The 24,457-nt window shown below is 45.1% G+C and overlaps 1 protein-coding gene across 3 annotated transcripts in view; it reads right to left on the reverse strand.

Annotated features, from left to right (window-relative positions):
- Window positions 1-478: 478 nt before the first annotated feature.
- The window catches only part of LOC115396936 (nuclear factor of activated T-cells, cytoplasmic 1), a 64,604-nt gene continuing 40,625 nt past the window's right edge, over window positions 479-24,457 (reverse strand). Inside the window, exons 9-11 of one of the 3 annotated variants that reach the window (XM_030103020.1) lie at window positions 21,802-22,467; window positions 12,993-13,024; window positions 795-866 (exon numbers count right to left, since the gene is read on the reverse strand). In XM_030103020.1, coding sequence (XP_029958880.1) covers window positions 12,999-13,024; window positions 21,802-22,467 — 692 coding nt within the window. In that variant the 3' untranslated portion in view covers window positions 795-866; window positions 12,993-12,998. Of the gene's footprint in view, window positions 867-12,992; window positions 13,025-21,801; window positions 22,468-24,457 lie in introns of all 3 variants that reach the window. The other 2 variants (XM_030103019.1, XM_030103022.1) reach the window with 2 other exon arrangements.

A 24,457-nucleotide genomic window follows, 5' to 3' on the forward strand; every position in this document is an offset into this window, starting at 1 on the left:
GCATAAGGCATACATATATTCAAATACATGTTTATACAAAAGAATATCATACATAACATTCAGTATAAATGAACAAAGATAATAAGGACGCAAGAAAAATACAATTCTAATCTATTCACATACTCCCGATGCATTTTCCAGCCATTTTTTTTTTCTCCAAATCTGTTTACCTGTAAACAAATCAATGAAATGATACAAAACATCATATAAAAACTTCCACAATTTGCATTTGTGTGTCTGCTGCTGTCAACGTCACTGCTTGTAAGGCACCGGTTCGGTTGTTGTGGCGGACTGACGGCACAAACAAATGGACCAAAGTAATGAAGCCTGACACTTATTGTCCCCATTAGCTCGTCCATGCATCGAACAGACAGATCACACTCGAAACGACGATTGTCACTCGTTAAAGACAGAAGACGGATTCAGTCTCATTGAGCTGTTTGGTCCACTAAAGATCATCTGCTGTGAATTAAGGCAAGTGTAGTTGTATACGTTGCCCCTGATAGCACTTCCCTTTTTTTTTTTTCTTTTTTTTTTTGTCTTGTTTTAAATCTCTTGTAAATACAACACATTTATTGAAACGGAGCTTGCCAGTGATTGTCAGTGTGAGTCTGCAGCGAGTCTTGGAGAGAAGAGGATGACAACGGTGATGGAGTTGGAGATCCTGGTCAAAAACTTCATTCTTCATTATCTGGATCTCCGGCTTTTGCCGTCCTCTTCTCCTTGGCTCCTGTATGTGTGTGCTCATATGTGTGTGCGTGTTGGGTGTGTTTAGGTGAGTGTGTGCTGCTGTAGAAGACATCTGAATGTCTATGCATGGGTGTGCACCGAGATGCTGGAGAGGTCGTTCCTGATGATCTCGTTAACTGTAAAAACAACAGAGAGAGAGAGAGAGAGAGAGAGAGAGAGAGAGAGAGAGAGAGAGAGAGAGAGAGAGAGAGAGAGAGAGTAGGTTATTATATGAGCTACAGAAATCTACAGGTATTAAGGAAAATACAGTGCGACAGGGTGTAAATGGGTGCGAGTGTGAATGAAGTGAAAAAAATATATTGCTGTATATTAGAAAATATCAAGGGAGTACATTTCCTTATATGAGATTTGCTTTCCAATATATTAAAAGTGGCACTTATCTGTATACATTTTGAAAATTATTGCAACATATTACAGTATATTTTACAAACTGGGAAATGACTGTAGGAAGTATTGCATTGTAAAGTTTTCATGGATACCAATTATCTAACTTCCTCAAAGTCCTCGTGAAAAACCAAAAATCTTTCATTTCATTCGGGCATCTGTTTACACGAAAATGGAGTTGGAATCCACCGAAAACGCAACTTTTTGAAAAGTTCATGCCATTGAAACATGAGCATCAAAAGTAGGTGTGAATGAATTCATAAAACTTACATTCACAAATCTCCACACTAACCAACAACCTGTCACGCCTGAACCACCACCAACTGGGCCAAGTGTGCCGCTGACCCCCTTTCACTGCAGAACGCATTCATTTACAGGTTCCTTCCACACAGTGAACACATTAAGATCCCTCTAAAGTCCGGTCCCAATGACGTCACGTAGACTTATGTCAAGTTTGGCTCTAAACTTTATAGCATAATACTTGTATTGCACTGTGGTAATGCAGTTTTTGAATGAGTGAGAGCACGATCCAAGAGTTCTGACTTAATCTCAATACCAGCGGTTACAATTTATTAGCTTTTTAAACTCTGTTTATGGCGATGGCCTTACGTAGGATCATTAAATAATACAATAAAGATATGATGAAGTCCCTTTGCTTTACTAGTTAACCCCTTTATCATATCTATATTGGGTTTTAAGATGTTTATCATTTCATTTTGTTTAAGTAAATAGGTTCTATCTTATTAAAACAGCTGGTATAAGCATAGAAAAACTTGCATAAACTGCACAGACAGTAAGAGAAGTGTCCACAGGGGCCCAGAAGAGAATTTTTGCCCTGGGTCCAACTAATATTTTAATCCAGCCCTGATCCCTTGACATGCTGTAGAGAGATTAATTAAAAAGTTGGTGTACTTTGAGCCTGCAGGTCTGGTAAACTGTGTTTTTCTCTCTGCAGAACCCTAAAGGTGGACTACCGTCTGACATGGTGAGCTGTCACTGAAAACCTGGAGCAGATAAGGTCAAGTTGAGAAATACTGGATATGAGTAGCTGCGATCCAAGCATATCAATGCCGTTACCAGCTCCATATCAGCTCCATGCACTCATCTCTGTTTTTCAGTCACCGGCCTCGTCTTTCCTGCACTTGTTCCTGTTGCCCGCGCCTTTCCCACAGTCTGCCAGACAGGGATCAGTCCCCTGCCTTTATCTGCTCTGTGTTCTTTGGCAAAACAGAGGGAAGTGACTGGGAAGATGGCGAGCACCCCGAGGGCCGAGGCTCCACACAAACAAGGAGCCCCGCGGGCGCGCGACGAGCTGATGTAGACGGAGAGGGGAAGAGTCTGGCGAAAGCACCGTCGGAGCTGAGACAGGAAGTCCACCCACACCGAGGTTCAAAGTGGGCCTGCAGTTTGTTATCACGAGATACGGTTTAGTGGACGGTGAGGCATCGGCACTGACTGACGTGAAAACAAGACGGATTCTTTTTAATGCCCACACATGCCAGCGCTTTAATGAAATGGCCAACATCCACAAGAAGTGTCACAGCATGTTCAGAGCATTAGAATTTAAAGAATTTCACCATTGACTTGATTTTATTCAAATCAAAATGTATTGCAATTGTAGGAGTAAATGCATCTTGCAGTAAGTTTTTTTTTTAACTTCACTGCAAAATATTTATAGCTTAAAAGGCATTTTACAATTTCTTTCACTTTATCATGCAGCTCTGTTTGTGTAAAGCATCAAATGAAGATTTTAACTACAAAAAAAATATTTATAGTTTTAGAAAATATAAAAGAAGGTGAAATATTCCAACTTTTGCTGCTCTCAATTATGCAAGTTAAGAATGAGGTTATTCAAGATTACAGCAAATATCACAGTACTAAATAAAATACACTGAAAAATAAATAAAGGATGGGAAAAAGCTCCTGGTTAAATGTAGACATTTGTGATTTAATAAAAAACTGTGACTGATTTAAAAGTACTTATAATAGCATACCCAGCTTTTTATATGTCCTCATAATGACACACACACAAACACACACAGGCTGGTTGGGACTTACCTCCCCAAACAGGAGGAACTCCCATTGGAAAAACCCAACCTGTGCCAACACTGCTGGCTGTTTTGAACCCCGTTCCGCCCGGGGCTAAACAGGCATTTACATGCTGCGGTTATTTTTAGCTCCGTCATCGCGGGGGCATAAAGGAAGTGCAGAACATGTAACCATTAAATGATCCCACTTTAACATCGCTGTTGGCCGAGGTGAGAAAACAGCTCCAGGTTATTCTCAATAAGAGATGGGAAAACCCGACTGCTCGGTGGCAAAAAAAAAAGAAAAAAAGAAAACCCCCCCACAAATGTACCTTTCATTTGTTTTGTCTTTTTTTTTTTTTCAATGTTTCGTCTGAGTGAAAGCAGCGATTTCCTCTCTTCTTTTTAGTCACTGTAAAACAATTGTGACGTCTCCTCCGCCCACATATTAACTGTGGTGCTATTTTTCAGCGCTCAAATCAACTAATATTTTCCACTGGCATGCCCGAGGTTGTTCCATTCCAGAGAAATGAGCGATAAAGTGAAGAGAAAGGTAAAGCACGGACCCCTGTGTTTTTACATCTATGGCACCAGAGTGAGAATTTAGAAACAGGATGTGGCCAACAGTTAGACACCAAGACAACACCAAGAGGCTATTTATAGCTGCCTAATGGTTCATCTCACTGTTCACATGCAAGAACTTCGTGGAAACTGAGAAATGTTCGAAGAACCTGAAAAAAAAAACCCCACACTAACCAGTTTTTAAAATCTCCAGTCCTCGTCGAATGAACCAAGAACTTGTGTCACATCTCTGTCGTCGCTTATTTTCCTATTTTTCACTTTAAAGACAAACTGTCATTTCGGAGTGTGTCTCACCTTCCAGAAAATCACTAGATAACCACAAATATGCAGCAAAGGAGGAAGGCAGTCAGACACGTCGGGGAACATTTTGTTCGGAGTCTAATCTGGCAGCCAGAATTCAGCCCCTTGCATAATGCGGATGGGCATGCGTATAGAACAAGACGTCATCGGCAAATTTGGATTTCTAAAGTGAGGGCTGATGCTGATTTTTCACCTGTGAGAATCTCTACATGCTTTTAAAGCAATAATGTTGTGTTACCTGTGCCGGCACCAATGGAAACTTACTTTTTTACTGCACAGGGTAATAATGGAAAACGGTAACTGGGAGGATCTCCACACGAACAAACAAAAACAGCGGAAAACTGAGCTTCAAATATTCCCCTGCTGATGAAGGGAAAAAAAGGGAACAGGCCAAATACAAACCCTGCTAGTTAGACAGATGACATCCCTTATTAGCTGTGTAATCAGTAAACCACAGTCCAGACCTGTCGGGACTTATTCTTAAAGCTGCACTGGTTTACCGGAGGATCTATTTCAGGCAGGTATGCGGCGAGTGACACTAAAATATGGATTGCATCTTAATGTGATGCCAACTGAACAGGTTCAATGGACAATCCCGCTGCTTTATGCGGACTGACCAGTGTTTCTGGGCAGGGATAACCAATTTGATAGATCCCCCCCCCCCCCACTCTCTCCACTGGGTGTGACCACTAGCTGAATAAATGTTGCCCTCACTAAAATAACCTGTCTGTATCAACTGTGATGGGAGATGATGTGCTCGGACCTGCTAGGAGGTATGTTCAAGCATGCGCAGCACAATGCAGATAATTGCAGCTTTTATAAACTCCCGTGTGCGAATAAGATCCACTGGTGCTGCAAAAAAAAAAAAAAAAAAAAAAAAATGGAAGTAGTCTGCAAGAGCCTTGTTGCAGCAGGTATCATCAGCATAGAGTGAGATTGAAATACTTTGAGCCTGGGTTCTGTCGTTGGGGAAAGTCACCATGGCAACAACAATTTTAACCTTATGTTTTGATGAATTAAATGCAGGTGTTGCAGCTTAAAGCCCAGCTAACATACCAAGAGATGTTTGCACCAAGACCTTGAACGGCACTTCTCTTTAAATTATTACAAATATTCAGGATTTCTTTTCATGCAATACTCCAGACTGTCCGTTTTTATGTAGTAGTCTGATAGAAATTTCAAGAAACTGGCATATTTAGTGGTGATTTGTTTCATTTTTTGGTAATTCATCAACAGGATGATACCATTTAGCCCTTTCTGGTGGAAATATTTATGGAAACCTGTGACTTTTTAATGCCATTAGACATTAAAAATGTTACATAGATGTATAAATTACCAAATCTGGTCACTTGCTCGGTAAAGGGTTAAAAATGCAAACCTCTGGAGCAGAAAACAACCACATTGGGATGGAACTTGTGCAGAGACAACTCAGCCGTATTTTCTTTGTGGCAAAACTGTTCAATATTGAGTTACATAAATTATGATCAGTAACCTATCTCAATCGTCTCCTTGATTTGTTTTGTATGTGGGATCCAAAAATCTGTCAATTTGTATTGTTTGTTCTCTTTTATAACCATTTTTTCCCTCCAATAGTGCTTATTTCTGGTCTCAGGCACTCGGTGCTGGAGTCCATAAAAGACCTAGTGCAAACCAGAAGTGGTTGTATAAAGTAGTAAGCTGATCTTTATTAAGAAAAATATCAATTTAGAAATGAACATACATTAAGCTGTAATATAACTACTGAAAACCCAGCCATAAAAGTCTGTCTGTGATTACCCACACTCAGTTACACAACAATTGCTAACACACTTTGGAACAGAGGAGTTACGGTGCCTGCACTTGGCCTCCTTGTTGTCCAGTAATCCAAGCACGGGCCTTATGACTTCATTTGGCTACTCTGAGAGTTCAGCGTGAACCTGACCTGCACTGGGGATTTAGTTAGCATTGTTAGAGGAGAGCGCTGTGCATTGGGGTTCGATAACAGCCGAGCTTCCTCAGAGAACAGAGGATGCCCTGTGGTCTGGGGAGATGCAGAGCCTCCAGGCCTGAGAGCCTCTCGGAGGTTCCTGCTGCCGTAACACGATCCCCCTCCGGTCAAACCGAGGCCTGACTGGCAACGGCGCGGCCGAGACTGACTTCACCTTACCTCGGCTTCCCTCAGCTGACTATCCAAAACACGACCTCTGAACTGGAGGTTGTAACGGCAGCTTCCTGGCAGCGACTCCTGTTCTCACTCCGAGTCTCTTGATACTGGAGGAGTGGAGGGCACCTTCCTGAACTCCTTCTAACTTTCACTGCATGAATAAACTGCAGCTGCGCTGGGGTCAAGGACCCTCACGCTGTAGCAAAAGGGGGATGTTTCCTGTGCTTACTGGTGCCTCCTGTAGCAGCACATCAGCTTTGTGAGAAAGAAGAGGTGGCTTCCTTCTATTGTGGCGCTCGGAGTCGCGGCGGCAGATGAGGAAGTTCGCCTGAGTCATCGAAGCTCTTTCATGTAAACATTGATAAACACTGGCATCAACTCGGTGCCGGAGCGAAAGGAGATGGACTAACTGTTAAACCTCTTCTGACCTCGTGCTTTCATGTGAAATTGATTCGGTGGGGAAGACAAACTAAAGCTCAAACTTGCCGGAGAGAGACAATTGAATTTCCTGCATATTACTTTTGTTTCCCCACTATATCAAATCTTCTCTCGCGGCCTCAGCAGAAACACTTAATGGACAATTTGCTGCCTCCCACACACACACACAGGCGGCTCACAGGGCCGAGCGGAGAGGCTCGGACAGTGTCACTTATCTTCTGCTCATAACCAGCAGTGTTAAAAAACAGGGAGGGGAAGGGGGTCGAAGGTCGGAACACACACATACCCGACAGAGACGGGCAGGAGTCATGATGGATTACGTGAAAGCGGAATGAGCGAAAAAGAGAGAAGGAGATGCGATCATTATTCCCACAGATAAACACAAATGGAAGGAGACAAAGCGTTCCACTCATGCTTCATCATGATAAAGTGCTTCATAAATTCATCCGAGCCTCGCAGGTAGACAGCTCCTAATCCATCGCAGGGATCCCTTTGGGCCTAATGATGTGATGATATGTACAGACAGTATATTTCATCCCCACAGCTAAGCTGATGTGTGAAGCCCCAGGCTTTCCCATGTGGAACCACTCAGTCTCCACAACTGACAGAGGGGCTGGAGAAACGGGGGGGAAAGGAGGAGAAGAGAGAAACAGAGGCAGAGTGAGAGATCGGGCTGCGTTAGCCAGTTTGCTTTAAGACACAGCTGAAGTTACATTGAGAATTCAGGTTTTACAGCTGCCCTGCAGTAGTTGCCTCGCACCGCGGAGGCACCGCTGCGCCACAATCTGCGGCCAACCCTCGCTCGGCGTTGCCGAGACGACGCCGCGAAAGTCATGATTTAGATGGAGAGTCATGGAAAGACAATAATGTGACAGAGTGAAGCAGTACTGTGCGGGAGGAGATGTTCTGCCTCTTCTACTTTAAAGGTTTCTGTTTGATCTACTCAATAAATCTGGCTACACCAAAAAAGCTGCACTGTCCGGCTGCCAGACGCAAATAAAAGATGAGGAAAGTCGCTCAAAGGATATTCAGTGGGGTCAAACGTACATTTATCCATCCACCCATGTATCCATGACGATCAATTTGAGCATGTTTTCAAAAAAGATGATTCAGCCTTTACTTCATTTATGTCACAAAACTAACTTTAAGTGTTTCTATTAAACGTGAACCACTTAGGAACCCACTGAACATAATAAACTGAATTTCAAATAGTGTGTTGCGAGGTTCCTTCAAGTTCTTTTCCAGTTTACTGGATGTAATACACTCTACAGCAGCATATTAGAAGACAGTTCATCAGGATTCTACCTGCCATGTATGTAGAGGGATGACTGTGATGATCACCAGCGAAGAGCTCTCCAAAGGCTTATGGAGTGTATGAAAGAGTCAAAACAGCAGTCGGAATTTCTCTGCCTCTCAACCACCGCCAGCGAAGCTCTGCTGTAGGAGGAAAGTGTTTCTGATCCATGTCACTTTCTGTTTTGGCCCGTCTTTGTTCACTCAGGCTTCTGGACCCAGCAGCGGCTGCTCGGTTTGGAGACCATTCTGAAAAACAGGTTTCTGCAGGGTCGGGTTGTCAGTGCGCTCTGTAAGTGGGTTGGAATAACAGCACTTCGAAAATTTATAAGTGCTGTTTCATTTTTTTTTTTTTTCAAACCAGAGCAAACCTGACAGATGTGAGCACATCTTAAATTCCGAGGATCATTTAGAGTTTTAACAATATGCTGGTCATTATAGTTTGGTCTTCAAGTCTGAATGAAAAACAGAAGAATAAGTGAATTTTCTCCCAAAAAAAAAATCGGAAATGTACTAATCCTGCAAAATGACATTTTGCTCATAGGACTGAAGAAAGGAGAGTGCAGCTGATGCACAACAGGAGAGCGGTGAGAGCCACAGACATCCTCTGTGTCACCTTCAGTTTACAAACCAGCTCAAGACTTCAGACCTGACTTGGATCACATTGAGGCGCTGCAGGGATCCGACCAGACAATGTGGTTTCTTTGTCTGGAGTAATGAAGAGGAAAAAGAAATCAAGTATAGGGTGTAAACACTAAGTCCTCTGATGTCGCTGAACAGATTTCTAATCAATGTGTGTGTTAGTGTTCCCAGACGAGAGCTCTTGGCTCAGTTGGACGAGTGAGCTGGGGCAGCCTCAAGAAAGGGAGAAAAAACATTGATGTCTCGTCTCCGCGCCTCATGTGGAGAGACAAAGCGGGGCTGAGCGCTAATCTTCACCTGTTTGTCTGTGATGTGCCACACCGAGGACGTGCTTCACGGCCCTCTGCGGTCGGACGGATCGGACGCGCTGCCAAACCAAACGGCTGACCCAACGAGGGTTGAGGTGTCTGCGGCGCCCAGATTACAATCACTTAAACACGGGCGAATTTTTCACAAGTCAGGCTGGAGAACAATAAATCAGCGGCATCCCGAATTAGAAATCTAAAGCTAACAGGTCCTACTGCTTGATGTGCTTATTTTGGCCGCGGCGGCGCAGAAACGTTCGGCTTTGATCTCGCCTGGTGTGCGCTGCCTCTCCCCTATCTCACCTCGCTGTGTTTCTAACAGCGAGCCTGTCGCTTCCCCCGCTGCCTCCTCCCCCTCTCATTTCCTCCCGGGCCCCGGAGGCCGCGGGTGTGCTCTCTCGAGGTCGGTCTTCGGGGAGGATGAGGGGGAGGTGTTTACGTCGTTGGCGCTGCTCTCCAGTGCCCTCATCACGGACTTCTCTGCACTCGCTGCTCAGAGCTCACAGTCTGCTTGTGTTGAATTTACTTGTGTAAATGTGTTCAGTTTTAACTTTTTCTCAAACAGGCTGTGACTAAAACAAGGTATGTCTACAGTAATTTACAACAGAATAATAATGACAAAGGGATCAAGCCACTAGAACCTTACAAAGGAACCCAGAACTGATCTCATAACCACATGCTTTGGTTGAAGTGATGATCACCGCACTCTCAAAAACGGTGCTTCCCATCCTCTCCATTCCACCGCTCCTTCCTTTCAAGTGCCTTTCTTAGACTGCTGTGGAACAATGCCAAAGTGCTTATCAAAAGAAAACATAAAAGTAAAAAGCTGAAGAGCTGCTGCTGCTGCGTGTGACTCCAGACTTTGAGAAATCAAGAAGCCCGTCTCGCGCAGCCAGCGATGCATGAACGCGGAAAGCAAACACAGAGGCCCTAAAAATGCACCAAAGTGGGCGAAACGCACACATCTCATGATATAAAAGGAGGCAGATTAAAAGTCTTCGCATGGCTCATTACCAATGGGTTTATGGTAAAATAACTCAGCCATCTGATAAACTCGGCCGCGATTGATTCTGAATTAGAAACGGATGGTCGTCTGCATACGCTGGTGCCGACGGCTCGAGATTTCACTGGTTCTGGATGTGGCACGCAGCGAAAAAAAAGAAAAACCCCTGCATGTAGGAGCATATTGAAACCATCATGCTTCAGTAGGACCGCAGACGCTTGGTTGAAAAATTTGGCCGCGCACCTTCACATGAGACGATTTACAACTGCATTTGTAGTCTGCTTCTTTAAATCACCTGCTGCCTGTCAGCTCAAATGTGGGATTTCAGAATTGTTTTCTTTTATTTTTATACAGAGAAACGATGTTCTCTGTGTCCAAAAAGACTTACCTCAGAGCAGGCTTTATTGTTGACTATCCATCACTGAAGGATGGCTCAGGGAGGCTCTTTCCTGTTGTTCAGTGTGTGTGTGTGAGACATGATTTTTACGAGGACAAAGGAATATGTTATCCAATTTTCCTTAAGATGCTAAGACATCATTAGATTATCTCTATAGGTAGAAGGTTAAACTATGATTGGGGTTCAGTCATGTCAAGTGCTCTTATTAGCAACAAGTAGCACAAACTGAGTTTAGAGTGAGTCGATGCACTGTCCTCGAAAAGTCTGACACTACAACTTACGTGTGTTTGTTCTTGTTGCTCGGCCCTAGTGGGAGCACCGACCTGATTGCGTTGAGCCGTGAGGATTAAAGTCACCGTGGGAACAAAAATGTAGGTCTGTAAAAACTTATTGAATAAGGTGAGGGAATAGATCGGTAACTTTGGGGGCCATGAAAATTTACACCTTCACGTAAGTGGGTCAAACTCTGTCCGAACGTTCAACTAATTCACAAATGACGAATTTCATGGAATTGTTAGCAAGTAGAAGGTGCAGACGTGTGTTTCTCATGGTCATTGGTCACTCTGTTCATTCTGCTAGCTGAATATCGAGGCGTTCGCTGTAGTTTCAACCCAGATGGTCCACCGTCAATATTTATGATCAAACGCAGGCCTTTTCCAGGAGTCTCGCCGGCCTTTTACACCCTTTTTTTCATCTAACAGTAAAGTTCAGGCTTCTCTTGGTGTGCTCTGAATTGCGTGTTGGGTTGAAAGAAAAATTTACACTGATCCAACACAATGGCTACCAGGACAAAGGGCTTCGGCAGGCTTCATCTGAAATTTTCAGCAAAGGTAAAAGCTGGACTAAAGGTAACTAAATCCTCAAAAACTCCCGCTGTGCAGAAGAACACAGCCTCCCCTTTTCCTTCATCCCCACTGAGCCCGAGTTCCTCCAACTCTGGTCTGAAGCCGAGCGGGATCTGATTAACGCTCTGTCTGCTGACCCCGAGTGCGGCCCCGCAACTCTAAATCCTCCACGCCTGCGGGGATTCAAGGACACGGAGGAGGAGGTCTCCTCGGGGCGCATCGCGGGCTCATTCACGTAGAAGTCTGGAAGCCGGAGAGAGGCAATCTTGGCCAGTTCCACTTATCTCCTCCCCAACGGCTTCTCTTTGATTTCCGTCGACAGACAGACTCGCATCCATCTGGAGTCTGTCTGCGAGTCGGAGGTGAAGTGGGAGAGACATTTTCTGTCACCTGTAAATCACAGACGCACATTTTCACCTGCTTCTGCTCGTGCTGCTTTACTGATTTACCAGCCGCCGCGGCTCAGGGAGCAAACCCGCCAGGTGAAAGACGTGAACTGGGATTCGACGCCGCCGTGCAGTAAATTACACTGATCTAATTAAAATGAGTTTTTTTTTTCTTTTTTCACATATAGTTTGGAAGTGGAGCTGTTCACTTCCTTCTCCCTGCAGACTTCACACACACGATTTATGACATGAGCAGAAAGAAGTAGCTCATCTTTATGTAGAAGAAAACCCAATAGGTGAGAGGGTCAACGTCAGGTTAGGATAAACCTTTCAATGCAGTTTCACAAATTTCAGCTAAAACTCTTCAAGCATCCATGTTTATGTGTAAATTCATTCACAATGATCAAAACTTCCACACCCGTTTTACAACTTTCTCCTCTAATCGTCACACATTCAGTCAGACCCAACGAGGAACCGAAAGACTCCTCCACCACCCCGTCGCATCTCCAAGCATCGACTTCTTCCATCAAATTTCTAGATCCGAACTCTGGAATTCCACGGACAAATCGTCAGAATTACTTTTCTCTTTAGTTATTATCTCCTGTCCAAAAAGTATCATGAAGTTGTTGATTTCTTGTAATTCTGAGTTATGCTGTTATGTTTTGATAATAATAAAACAAGTACCTTTCCAATCAGTTTTTATTTTTTTGAAAAAAAAGGAGAAAAACATATTTTTAAAGAATGATTAATATCAGTGTAGAACACCATATATTTCAAATTGCTACTGTTGCAGTTTACCTGCGCTGTTCCTGCTGTCTTTCTCCATTACCCCCTTTTCTCAATTTAATTGAGGGAAAAAAAAAAAGAACAAAACCACTAAAGCAAGCCTTTCCCAACTTCCATGTCTAGTTCACTACTGAACACATGTTTAAGAAGAATTGTTCATGAAGCTGCAAAAAGTAAATGCGGATAAATGGCTTTATAATACAAACAAAGATGTCCCAGTTCAATACTAAGTACCAGCTAGAACCACAACTATAATACGACTTGGCCGATGTAAAGTTCATGCATCTGTTTACAATTGTATTCAACTGTAATAAAACCATTATTTTCTATTTGTGTGGGTTTTTAGGTTGGTTACACACCACATGCTACATCATATTCAACTGATAAAAGGATATTTTATTGGCAAACGCAAGAAAGTTCTTCAGGAAACACACACACTTCTCTTGACCGAGAGTCTACTGATGCAGCTTTTCATCATTTATTTTCTGAGGACTTCATAATTAAAAAATGGCTTACAGAGTAAAAAAAAAAAAAGAGTTCTCCGTTTGTTAGCGTGCTGTTTTGAGCAGAACTGGGCTCAGCTGAGTGTAATCAGAGAGTCGGGGGACCAGTTGAGGTTTATAACTGCCATGGGTCACATGTCAACAGTAGGACACTTACAGTTCAGTGGTTATGATCATTCCCTCCCCTGAAGTAAACCCATTCACCCACCGCTCGCTACGTCTCCGCGCCGCACGCCGCCGCTGCCGGGAGAGGAAGAAAATGTGATCTTTAACTCGGGCCGTGTTTTTCTTTCTTTGACTTTTAGTGTTTGGGTTTTAACAGCTTTAGCCGAGGAAAGAGCACGTCGTGTCTGTGTGTGTGTGTGTGTGTGTGTGTGTGTGTGTGTGTGCGTGTGAGTGCGTGCACATGTGTGTGTGAGGAACAGGGGCAGTGTAGAGAAGCTGCCAGGGCAAATCACCAAGAGTGCATGCTACTTTCTTCCACCTCACTTTTTCCCCTCTTTGGCTTTGTCTGTCTGTCTCTTCCATTTCTGAGGCTGACCTGCTTCTTCTCGTGCTCGCTCGATGCTTCGGGATCCGAGGACATGATACGAATTGCGTGACCAAAAAACCCCAGCTTGTCTTGCAGCTCGCATCTGTGGGTTTTAGGTCCAATGCAGTGTATGTAAATAAATCAAAAATAAAAGCTTAAATGAAAAAACACTGGGCTTTTGGAAGAAGTAGAAATATAAAATATGATATATACAAGGTGAAGGTTTTTCGTTTTGAGGATCCAACCATATTTAAGTTACACATTGGATGAGATTTGCACCACAAGATGGTGAATTGAGTGCAAAGTGATCACACAGTTGATCTTGAGCATCAATGTATGATCATGCATTACAGCCGGTGCCCCTTTTTTCCTGAAATATTTCATTTTTCTAAGAAAACACATGCCACTCCTACATCAATGCATGGTGGCACCTCATGTGGCATCTTGGCAATCGATCGATTAAATGGATGAATCTATGCTTTTGAGGTCTGTCTTGAATTAAAACGCCGTGTTTTGAAAACAGCAGAACGAATCTGCGCCGACAAGGAGACACACGGAGTTTGGAAACTCGTGTCTAATTCGTAACACACAGCCATAATCAGACATCAAGAGATAGATTTTAGATTTTTTTTTTTCCCCTAAAATAATTTTCCAGAAGTTGAAAGTGAGCGAACACGTCTCTGTTCAGAAACACTCCCGCTACATTTCTGGACACTTTTTCACTTCGGTGAGGATTTTTCCAGGAGTTCAGTCGCTCACACATTTTCAAATCACGCTGTTTATACAGACCACTATTTTTGTCCACCGTGACACTGTTTTTATTCGCTGTTTTCGTCCTGCCGACGACTCCTGAGGTCTCGAGGCATCGAGTCCCTTCCTGAGTGAAACAAGAGAGCTGGAAACAGCAGGTTGCCAACACTAACAAACAAATCAATGATCACAGCAGCCACCGAAACGCTACATGACTTCCAGCCAAGATCAACCTGCCAAGCGTCTAAAACCTGAACTGAGGACGGACTGGACACCGTTTCACAGTTTCATTTCTTTCTCTTTCAGTTTCTGTGTTGATTCCTCCATCCTCGTCTCACTTTCACGACGGCAGAAGAGACACCGGACTCTGCCAACAGCTGCACAGCCAGACGGCTTTCCCCGGCCCGCCGGGCCGGACGGGGGCTTCTCCGCCGGCATTCCTCGCTACGGGATACTTTTTCACTGAGCCGATGGGTTTCAAACATGGCCTGAGACTGAGACCCGCTCATGTTTACTGATGTCGCAGGTATTTATATCTCCTAAACACGACTGCGAGAAGCAAAGAGTGGGCTCAAACTTTGGCACCATTGCCCCAAATTTCAAGTGAAAACTCATCATTTTTACATTTTCAGTTCAGAAAACTTTCACATTTACTGCTGTCTAACTACAGAAGTTCTTCCATTTGTTGTTCAGTTTTTGGTTGTAGTGTTTTGTTCTGTCTTTCAAAACAACACGGTGTAAAACCGCTTCAAAACAGTGCCATTAAGGCTCATCCCGCTCGCCAGAAAGGGCCATGTGGCAGCTGGATTTGGACCACATCCCGCGTGTCTGACACTCCTACATTAGAATATTTAAGAGCAAAGCATCTTAAAGCAAATGAACCATACTTGTTGAGGATTTAGCATGCGCCGGGGCTGGATCGGCTTTCCATGTGCTCATGTTTTTCAATGCCAGGAGCAAATATCCAAGATTCAAGAGAGAGAGAAAGAAAAAAGAAGGTTTCTGTGACTACGCAGCATTTGTGGTGTTCCCAGTGAGATCAGCCGTCTCCGCAGAGTAACAGTGTTTTGGGGTGAATGCAGTTGCGGTGAGAACAGAATCGAGTCACAAACAACTGAGCATACCAGGCCTCATCCAGCAGGACTGGGCCTGGACTCTACACTTGCCACAAAAAGCCTTTTCCCTTCTGAGCAATAAATGTCCCCAACAGCCTCTAAAATCAAATAATGCGAGCCATAAAATAAACAGATAGGGGCTTGGACGAATACGAACTCATAGCTGCCTCCGCCAAGGCCCAGATAACAACCATCCAAACCTTCGCACGGGAGAAGACGCAGTCGGCCATCATCCCGCCAGAGCGGTCGACCACGCCGACATTTGTCATGTTATGATTGGGTAATGGGAGCGTCTGGCGTGAGGTGGCAGCCCCACGGTCACAGATATACACACCGAGTCTGGGCCAAGCCGCAGGCCCTGTCTGAGTCCTGACCCGCTGTGATCCGTGCGGCTCGGCGGCTTTTCAACGCGTGTTTCCCAAACCTCAGAATGCGCGCCACATAAACCGAGCCTCTAAACGGCTGTGTCAGGAGAAACTATAAGCAACGCATGACGTACGGCGGAGTGAAGTAATACGGCTTTAATGAACAGACTGCGATGTGTTTGGAGAGGGGAGCATCCACTGTGCCGTGCGGCTTCGCTGCGCTATATTTGATTGTATACTTCAGGTCCACCGTGCTATCAAATGCCAGGTAATTGGTTTCCAGAGAGAGTTCCACATAGTGTGTCACTTTTTAACCCAAGCTTGAAATAATAGTGGAAAATAAGAGGCAAATCTTTACAAATCTGCACCGCGACGCACGAAAGCCACTGGAAACGGGAGTGAGAGCCTCTCGTCGACATGTGCTCCATGTTCGTGTGTGGAGCCCAGACACAAAAGAAACCCAATTTGTTTAGAGAATTTAGCTGCAGCCTTTGAGCAGACACATTCTTTCTTAGTGACTCTGGATATTATGACGGAGCGATTGAAACCAAACCAGATCCTCTGGCTTATATCTGCCAGGATTTGGGGTATATACACACACACACGCACACACAAAAAAAAGCATGGAGTACTCTAATAAATACACTGAATTCATTGCTGCACTTATCAAATCTAACGTACTGAGAACTCACAAGCAGAGAATCAAAGTGGGAGAATGGTGAACCATTTGCTACTATCATATGTAACCACTTAGATACAATTATTTGCTAAACTGCGAGCAATCTTGGACAATAGTGTCGATAATTGAGGTGGTTTCATTATATGTTGGTTGAAAAAGAATTGTGATCACAACCAGGAATCTGAAGGCTCTCATGTTCAGCCAGTGGGATGGAGATTAAAGAGTCGTAAAAGGAAGCAGGAGGTAATCCAGGGGACTTCTACTAAACTGCAAAGCTCTTTTTCTGTGAGAACATCATATTATCTGTGTTTCATTAATACAGTGATTGCCACTTGTTTCTCTGTTTCAAGAGACTCAAAACTCCTAAGAGTTACTCAAAATTCCTAACAGAAACACACATATTGTAGGATTTAGGCTTCAATTTGGGTGCTATTAGTCACTTTACTCACTTTAACACCAGGTGAGTTTTGGCGCGGTACAGAATCTATGTTTTTTTTTATTTGCCATCAAATAATTCAAGATATTAAAAGAATATATATTTCGGAATCATTGCTCCAGCTATTCGTACACAAATGAAGCAGAGCCCCAAGCCGCTTTCAATGTAATCTTTGACAATGTTTTCTTTATGTGGCATTTTAAACTTTTAAACACAGCGCAGTACAGTGTTATTGTGATTGATCCTATTCTCTTCCGTTTGATAAACAGAATCCTCCTCACTTCCAAACTCCTCTGTTTTTAATGGTGGGTAGCAAACAGCTTCTGGGGTCAAAAACAAATGATCAATTCACCACGGAATGATAAATCAGCCCTACCTGCTTGGGAGAACAAGTGTCTTGACTATTAAATCAAAAAGTGTGAGTCCTACTAGAAATTCTGCTCCACAATATGAGCTACAAAACCAGAGTTATTAGTAGCAGAAAGATAAAGTAGCTCAAAAGTTTCTTTCACTCGAATGATATCAAACAATTGTCCAGCACCAGCAAATCTTCCTGTTTACAACAGAGCTCACTGCTTCAAGTGCTTAGCGCAGTCTTTAGTACATGATAATGGGTAATAAGAGCCAAAGCTGCTCAATTCACACAGTAAAAGTAATGGTTTTTAATCTTAATGAGAAGAAATTGAATCAAATCTATTGCAGATCCCAAAAGTGCCGTTGTTGATCCATAGCCTAGGCGGTCAATGACTCTCGAAGGCCAATCCAGGAGTGCACCCACCTATTAATTTTTCCCATAACTATAAAACTTCTCCAGCAAGCCCAAACTTTTACTTATACCTCACCATGTCAAGGGCTGCCAGGAAAACGGGATTCCTAATATGAGAAGACAGCAATAACAACAATAGTAAAATATCCACATCCTCTTTGTGGTCATAAATAATAAAGAAGCCATCACGCTTTTCCTTGTACCCGTCAATACCACTACGTGTAGACGGAGACAACGTTCTAAGCATTGCACTTAACCACAAGCCAACCTCTCGTCCGGAGCGCAATTAGCTTGAGCTTGACCTGCTCCCAAAAGGCCAGGGGGTCAGAGGTGGATTGTGGAGAAAGCACACACTGTCACTCAGAGAACCTGTTCTCCTCGCTGAGTCCACCAAATAATAGACGAAGACATCCACACACACACACGCATGCATGCATCCATACTGTGTAAACACTACATTTCAGGACCAGCCCTGCCTGAGTGAGTCCCATTAGACACTTTAATGAACAACAATCCAAATCTTCCCGGTCCTCTGCCTCCCCCCGCGTTCCAATCCGGCCTTGCGGCACACTCCAATGTTAGCGACTCAGCATGTTTTCAGCGTGGTGCGGACGCGCTCTCAATCATCATTAGGGTTTTTGCGGAGTCCTGGGGTCTGGGCAAGTTGCCAGGATGTGTAAAAGTTTCCATGAGGAATGCCTCGGATTGGCTTCAGAAGGGTCGGCGGTGGACGGAGATCCTCGGGAAAGGTTAGAATGCCTTTTTTGTTTTGGGGGGGGGGGGGGTTCGGTTTGAGAGGAGGAAAAGGGGAAAGAGGGACCGACAACAACTCAACTTTCAGTTTGAGAAAACCAGCCTTGAAGAGATTTAAACACAGCAACATTGCTTGGAGGAGGAAACAATCACAAGAAAAACTACCCTGCAACACAAGGCAATCAGAGCACATATGTCAACTGTCAGAAATGGGCAGTGGCTGCAATGCGCTCCCGTGTTTTTCTTATTTTTGGGGAATAAGGGCCCTCTGTTTCTCAAAGAGGCAGCTGGTAGAAATCTGGCTGTCTGATTAGCACTGGTTCCCTTTGCTGTGTGCTGCTGCATTCAGCTGCATTTCATGATATCACCCATCACAACAGCAGCTAATGAGACAGGACACACGGCAGCAGCCTCACAGGACCGAGCGCCGAGCACAGCCGGCACACTCTTTCTGCACAGCACATCCACTGCAAAACACCCATAAACACCGGGAACTGTAATCCTCCATATAAAGGCTTTGCAATGCAAGTTGTTAAAAATTAACTGTGCATAGAAAAGTCAGTGACTATTTGAGATTATTAGGAGGTATGATTTCAATAGAATTGCTCATTTTTGGCTTTCTTCTTTGGGATTAATCAGCACAGTTAGCAGGATGATTCACACTGATTTTTTCTTTTCACAAATTCTATCTTTATATACATTGATGTCATCTGACTGCCATTTTCTTTTTTTAGCAGACGCATGCCTTGTAAAGTACAGATAGTGGGGCGTGCGTCAGTCCGACATGTCTGAAAACAGCTTTTTATGTGAGCCGTGTCATGAGATGTTTACGACACTGAGTCAACAATGCAGTCCTGCAGCGGCGGGCGTTTTCATCGCTCTTCTCGCCTCACGCGAACCTCCCTGGTCGGCGGCCTCGCATCAGGCCACGTTGACTGAGAGTCTAGCAGGTGAGAGCCAACGTGCCACAGAGCGAAAATGGGCGCTCCGACAGCGATCTGGCCGCCAACTGGATCCTTCCCATAAAACCTCACAGCAGACACCAGAAGCATCGCCTCACTCCTCACACTGTAGTTAGCGGGCTTCTAGCACAGCGGAGGGAAGAGTTTAGCAGTTTACAGTGGAGACTGTGTACGGCAGTCGGGGGGGTTTACGTCTCAGAGCCCTTCCTTACTAACCCGGGTCCTCGAGGTACAGTAGCTCAACCTTGATAAGTTGAGTGATTTCTCATGGGCTCTTTAAAACCCGTGCCTGGCCGGGGAGACACATTTCCTCTGGCTGATGAGAGCCGGAGGCCTCAGCGTTTGAGCGTGGGAGGTGCACCACTCTTGGGGAAGATCAAGTGTGCTCCCGCGGACTCCAAATCACCGGCCCCCCAATTGCTGGGGAGGAACGCTATTCGACACGGTTGGCCTTAAATCACTGCTGCCGCGGTGAGGTCATCCGCTTGTCTTGCTTCTCTAATGGAGCGCCGCGCTCGCTAACGCACGCTTCTAATGTGTGCGGACAAGGAGCGCGACGCCCCGCGGGCTGCCTTTCCCCTCGTATTTATTTTAGCTTCGGGCTCATTCGAGGGGTTTGGGACAGGGCCGGGACCGGGAGAGCCACATGCCTTCGCGGTATGCCGTTACCACCGCACACTTACCAGGACTCCACCAGCTCGCCACAGATATTTCGTCGACGCACGACGGCGGAGCACCGGGGTTGCAAAAGGCCGCTTTCCTGTCCTCGGTCAATCAATACGCATTCCTGCGCGTCGCTAATGCAGCTGTAATCACTGTCTGAAGACGTTTGGCCACCGGGTTAGCGGAAGACAGAGATCGCTAAAGTGACAGTGGATGAAGTAGCGGGGAACAGAAACAAGGTTATATGATTTCACTGGCACGAGCACCGCCAGAGAGGTTCGGTATAACTTCAAGCTGTTGGTGTAAAAGGACCCGTTGCCAACCTTATTACAAAAGGTGAAATAAAGATTTAGTTTCAGTTCATTCAATTATTGCTGAAATAAAAGCTTCTGCCTGCCACGACTATTAAAAACAGCAACAAAGATTCTGAAACGAGCTTTGCTATTTCAAATTAAATTTCCAGATGATCCAGGACTGATACCAACTCAAGGAAATGAGAAAAGAAGAAAAAAAAAATCAAAAAAGGAATGAAAAAAAAAGAAGAAGTTAGAAATCAGTTTATGTAGCTGATAACAGACAGACATCCCTCCCGTCTCTGTATTGTCTGTTTATGAGCTGAGGACTAATGGGACTCATCAAGACTGACAGATATGCTGACAGCTGCATTTCAACTCAATTACAGTTCCACAGCAGAACTCCCCTGCTCCCCTCATGCCTATCACCCCTCAACTCCCAGGGCTGTTGAGTGAAGTGTGCATGATGTACACTCATATGTGTGTGCACCGGTGCGTAGAGACACACACACACACACACACACACACACACACACACACACACACACACAAACACAAACGTTTGTCAAGCTATCACTGTGAGGACTTTTTTTTTAACTAATGGTATAAATTGAACTGCCAGAACTAAGTTTCTTACCTCAACACTCTATCCTTCCTCAACATCTCAACATCAGTCTTTTCACTACAAACTACAACACCAGTTCAGTCAGTAAAAGATGAGGACAGGTCTGCATTCAAACTATCTAAAGATTCATAAGCACAGCAGCACACACACACACACACACACACACACACACACACACACATTCAGTGAGTGGGAGAAAATGTGCACATGAAGGGCTGAACTCTGGAGTTTAGTGAAGAGGTCTCTCCCTTCCCTCTACCTCTGTTCCAGACTTTCAGATATCAACCTGGCTACATGCCACTGATATGTTCCACGAATATAAATCAAAACAACAAGTTGAGCCTCTGCTTACACAGATAACAGGTTACTGACCGGAGCAACCCAATGTGATATGGACACAGGAGGCAATAACCTCAACCATATGGTCCCTTGGGTGTGACTGGTTTCATTGCCGGAGGGAGACCGGTGACCCCACGGTCTCTCCTGATGACGACAGCCGCGCCGTGTCGGGCCCGTCGGGAAAAGAGACGGGAAAACAAAAGTCCCTGCCTCCCGCCTCCCAATATCCCTCCCAGAATAAGGGGGGAGGGATGGGGGTGGTAAACGGTCTGGTTCAGGAAACCCGTACCCATTGTTTTGCTTCCTTCATTAGTCGTTGTGTCAACAGTTCGGTTTGCTCCGCGTGTGCCGCTGTTTTTGTTCTGCTGCTCCCCGGCTGACCTCGGCACTCTGATGTTTTGACAGATTGTTTCAGAATCCCATCAATGTAATTACTGCTTCAGAGTAAAGCCGACTACACTAGCTGGGCTGCACAGTCCACCAAAAGCAAATAAATCCACTGTGTCTAAAATTAAACAAATGTGACGTAAATCTTTTGAAAGAATTTTTATCAGGAAATACTGGGAGCAGAAGGGCGCGGCTATGTGTCCGGGAATGGAGATAAGCAAAAGGTGATAAAAATGTGAGATGTGTTCGTAAAGAGGCCCTTTTGTTGTGGACAGAGGGCTCATTAAGAGAAACTTCAAACTAAGTTTGAAAAAAACACTCCTGATTATTTTGAGACGTTGCAGTTACTCACCGTCATCTAGGTACATCTGGTCCAGCTCTTGGGGCTCCTGCTTGACCGTGACGGCCATTGAAGGCGGGCTGGCCTCCTCGGGTAGTAGACTAGGTGAGCTCCCTCCAGCCTGGGCTGAACTGGCTGCTGCTTGTGCCTGACCGGGGCTGTAGACCGGAACAAACGGGCTTTCTGCAGGCCCGCCGGGAGTGGACGGGTGGGACACCGGAGAGGACGACGGGCTGCTGTTGGCATAGATTGGATGGTATCCGTGTGGTCCGGGGCTGTTGAGGTGACTGGGGCTGCCCTGGGAGTGAAACATCCCTAGGGAGGCGCTGTGGTCCGGCGACGGTGTCTGGGTAAGGTTGGGGCGGCCGGGGCTTTCCTGAACGAGGGGCACCCCGGGTCCCGTCGGCGCCGCCTGATTCGGGCTGTTGGGGAGGCACTTGCTGTATGCCACTGGGGACAGGTCGTGCAGGGTGGGGCTGGAGCTGGGCGATGACGACGGCATGGCGGCGTGGCGCGGTGCACAGGGAGGATAGACACCCACCAGGCAGGCATCAGGATCGGCCACGGGCATGATGGGAGTGAGCCTGGGCTGGCTGTAGTAGGGCTTTGAGTGCATGGACAGCCCCACAGTCCCCAGAGAATCATATTCATCATTGGGTTCTGTCTTTATTATCGGCACTGAGGGGGGAAAAAGTAGAAAAAAAAAGGTGGAGATGTTAAAAAACGTGTGGGGGAATCCACGTGGCACCCTGGGTGCTTGAGTGCAGCTGAGTACTGAGCAGGCACAACCGTGGCAGCGCTTCAATCCATAATCCAAACAAACAACCACCAGTGGATATGGGCTCTGTGTCAACTTGGCTAAGTCCTCTAAGGGGAGAGAAACCTTCATACCCCCCACCCCAATCCCCACCACCACCCATCCTTACCACATCATGAAAAAAAAAAAAAGCAACAAGAATAGGGAGGAAAGAAAAATGGATGAGTCATCAGTGTGGAAAGCCACAGCTGGCTCTAATAATGAATAAGACCTATTTTCTTTGGACTCTCCTTCTGCTCTGATATCCAATAAAAGTACTTTAAAGCACTGGACTGCTGCTGCTGCTGCTGCTGCTGCTGCTGCCTGTAGAGCCCGGGACCCCCAGGTTTCCTCCAACTCTGTCCAAGTAATTGTTTCTCTCAGGACCAGGAGATAGGGGTAGAGCAAAGAAAAAAAAAAAAGATGATTTGATTTTGATTAGGCTGCCTGAGCTTCTTAAGAGGCTGCAGAGCTGTGCCTGTGGTTTCAGGAGCTTCAGACCTCAGCTAATGCAGGAGAGTGCAGTGACCCCACTTGATCATCCTGCCTCCTCTCGTCTGATTTCTAATACAGCACAGACTGTCTGCGTTGTTTCCTGATTAGTCGTGACTGACAGGTATCGCATGCTTCCTCTTTACTGTCAAAAAAGGTTTTCTATTAATTGAAAAACTGGAGTCCCAGTCCGGAGTCTCACGAAGCAGAGGTACCTATGCAGACAGGGTTGAAAGCTGGAGAGGGACCACATTAACAAGCTCACTGCTGGGTTATTATATAAGTCCAAATGCACACACTGTGCCAGCACAGAGCTAATAGGCCAGGGTTAAGACACCCAAATGCATAGCAAAGGCTTCTGAGTCACAATGGATGCACTGTTTCTATATCTGCACGTTGTTAAAATGTGTTAATGGGTGTGGTGAGTGTTTGATAACAGTCATTAAGAGTTTGGGTCAAACTTGCTTCAACTGACTTACAGTTATCAAGACAAATGAAACGTTTGCCTGAAATGTGTTTTGGATTTTACGCCCAGAAGATCTTTGAAAAACAATAAAAGCAAATGGTGTAACTGATGCAGCAGGGTGCCGAATAAGAGGCAGGCTGTTTATCGATGTGTAGTTTTTTTTTTTGTTTTTTTTTTGGTTGAGTTGGATCTGAAAAGACATCAATCGCGCCTGTGGCCTCAGGGGAGCTGAGCTGCGGCGCAGCGATAACGCAGCAGGGAGCACATTTACGTCAGCTCTGTCTGCTCTGGAAGTCCAGGGACCCGGCCCGGTGTCTGGGGGAGCGTCGTACGTCGAGTCCCGTGATGCACGGGCCTTCGTTTCTACAACCTGGGGATTAACAAGTGAGTCACGTGGTCGCTACTACATCCACAGTCACTTCCTTCAGTTTGCATCTCAGGACTCTCGCTTTTTATCTAGAGTGTGAATGCTGATAGCAGGAAGTTAAGACGGTGATGTCAGTGTTGTCAAAGGAAACGGTCACAGAAATGCGCCTATTTTCTACTTCACTTCAGGAGCTGCTTTTGCAGTCAGGGAATTCAGAATAACATTCTAAATCAAACTATTTTCAACTAAACTGTTCCTCAGAAAAGTGAAATATTGAATACTGAAAGGTTTTGTTGTTCTGCTAAGAGCTAAGGTGCTGTTGACCCACAGTTTATGCCAGCTTAAATCAAGTTAGGGTCACGGAAAGCCTGAAAGCTCCCCACCTAACATTGGATAAAAGAACAGGTGCTGTATTAACCATGTGGCACACAATGACTTCCACATAAAGGCACTTGAGAGTCACCAAGCAACCCGAGGTGCTCGCCAGGGGCTGTCGATCTGAATGGGACGGAAATGCTGTGAGACCAAAGTAAATGAAACCGATAAA

The sequence above is a fragment of the Salarias fasciatus genome, chromosome 11 (assembly GCF_902148845.1).
Source record: "Salarias fasciatus chromosome 11, fSalaFa1.1, whole genome shotgun sequence".
NCBI lineage: Eukaryota > Metazoa > Chordata > Actinopteri > Blenniiformes > Blenniidae > Salarias > Salarias fasciatus.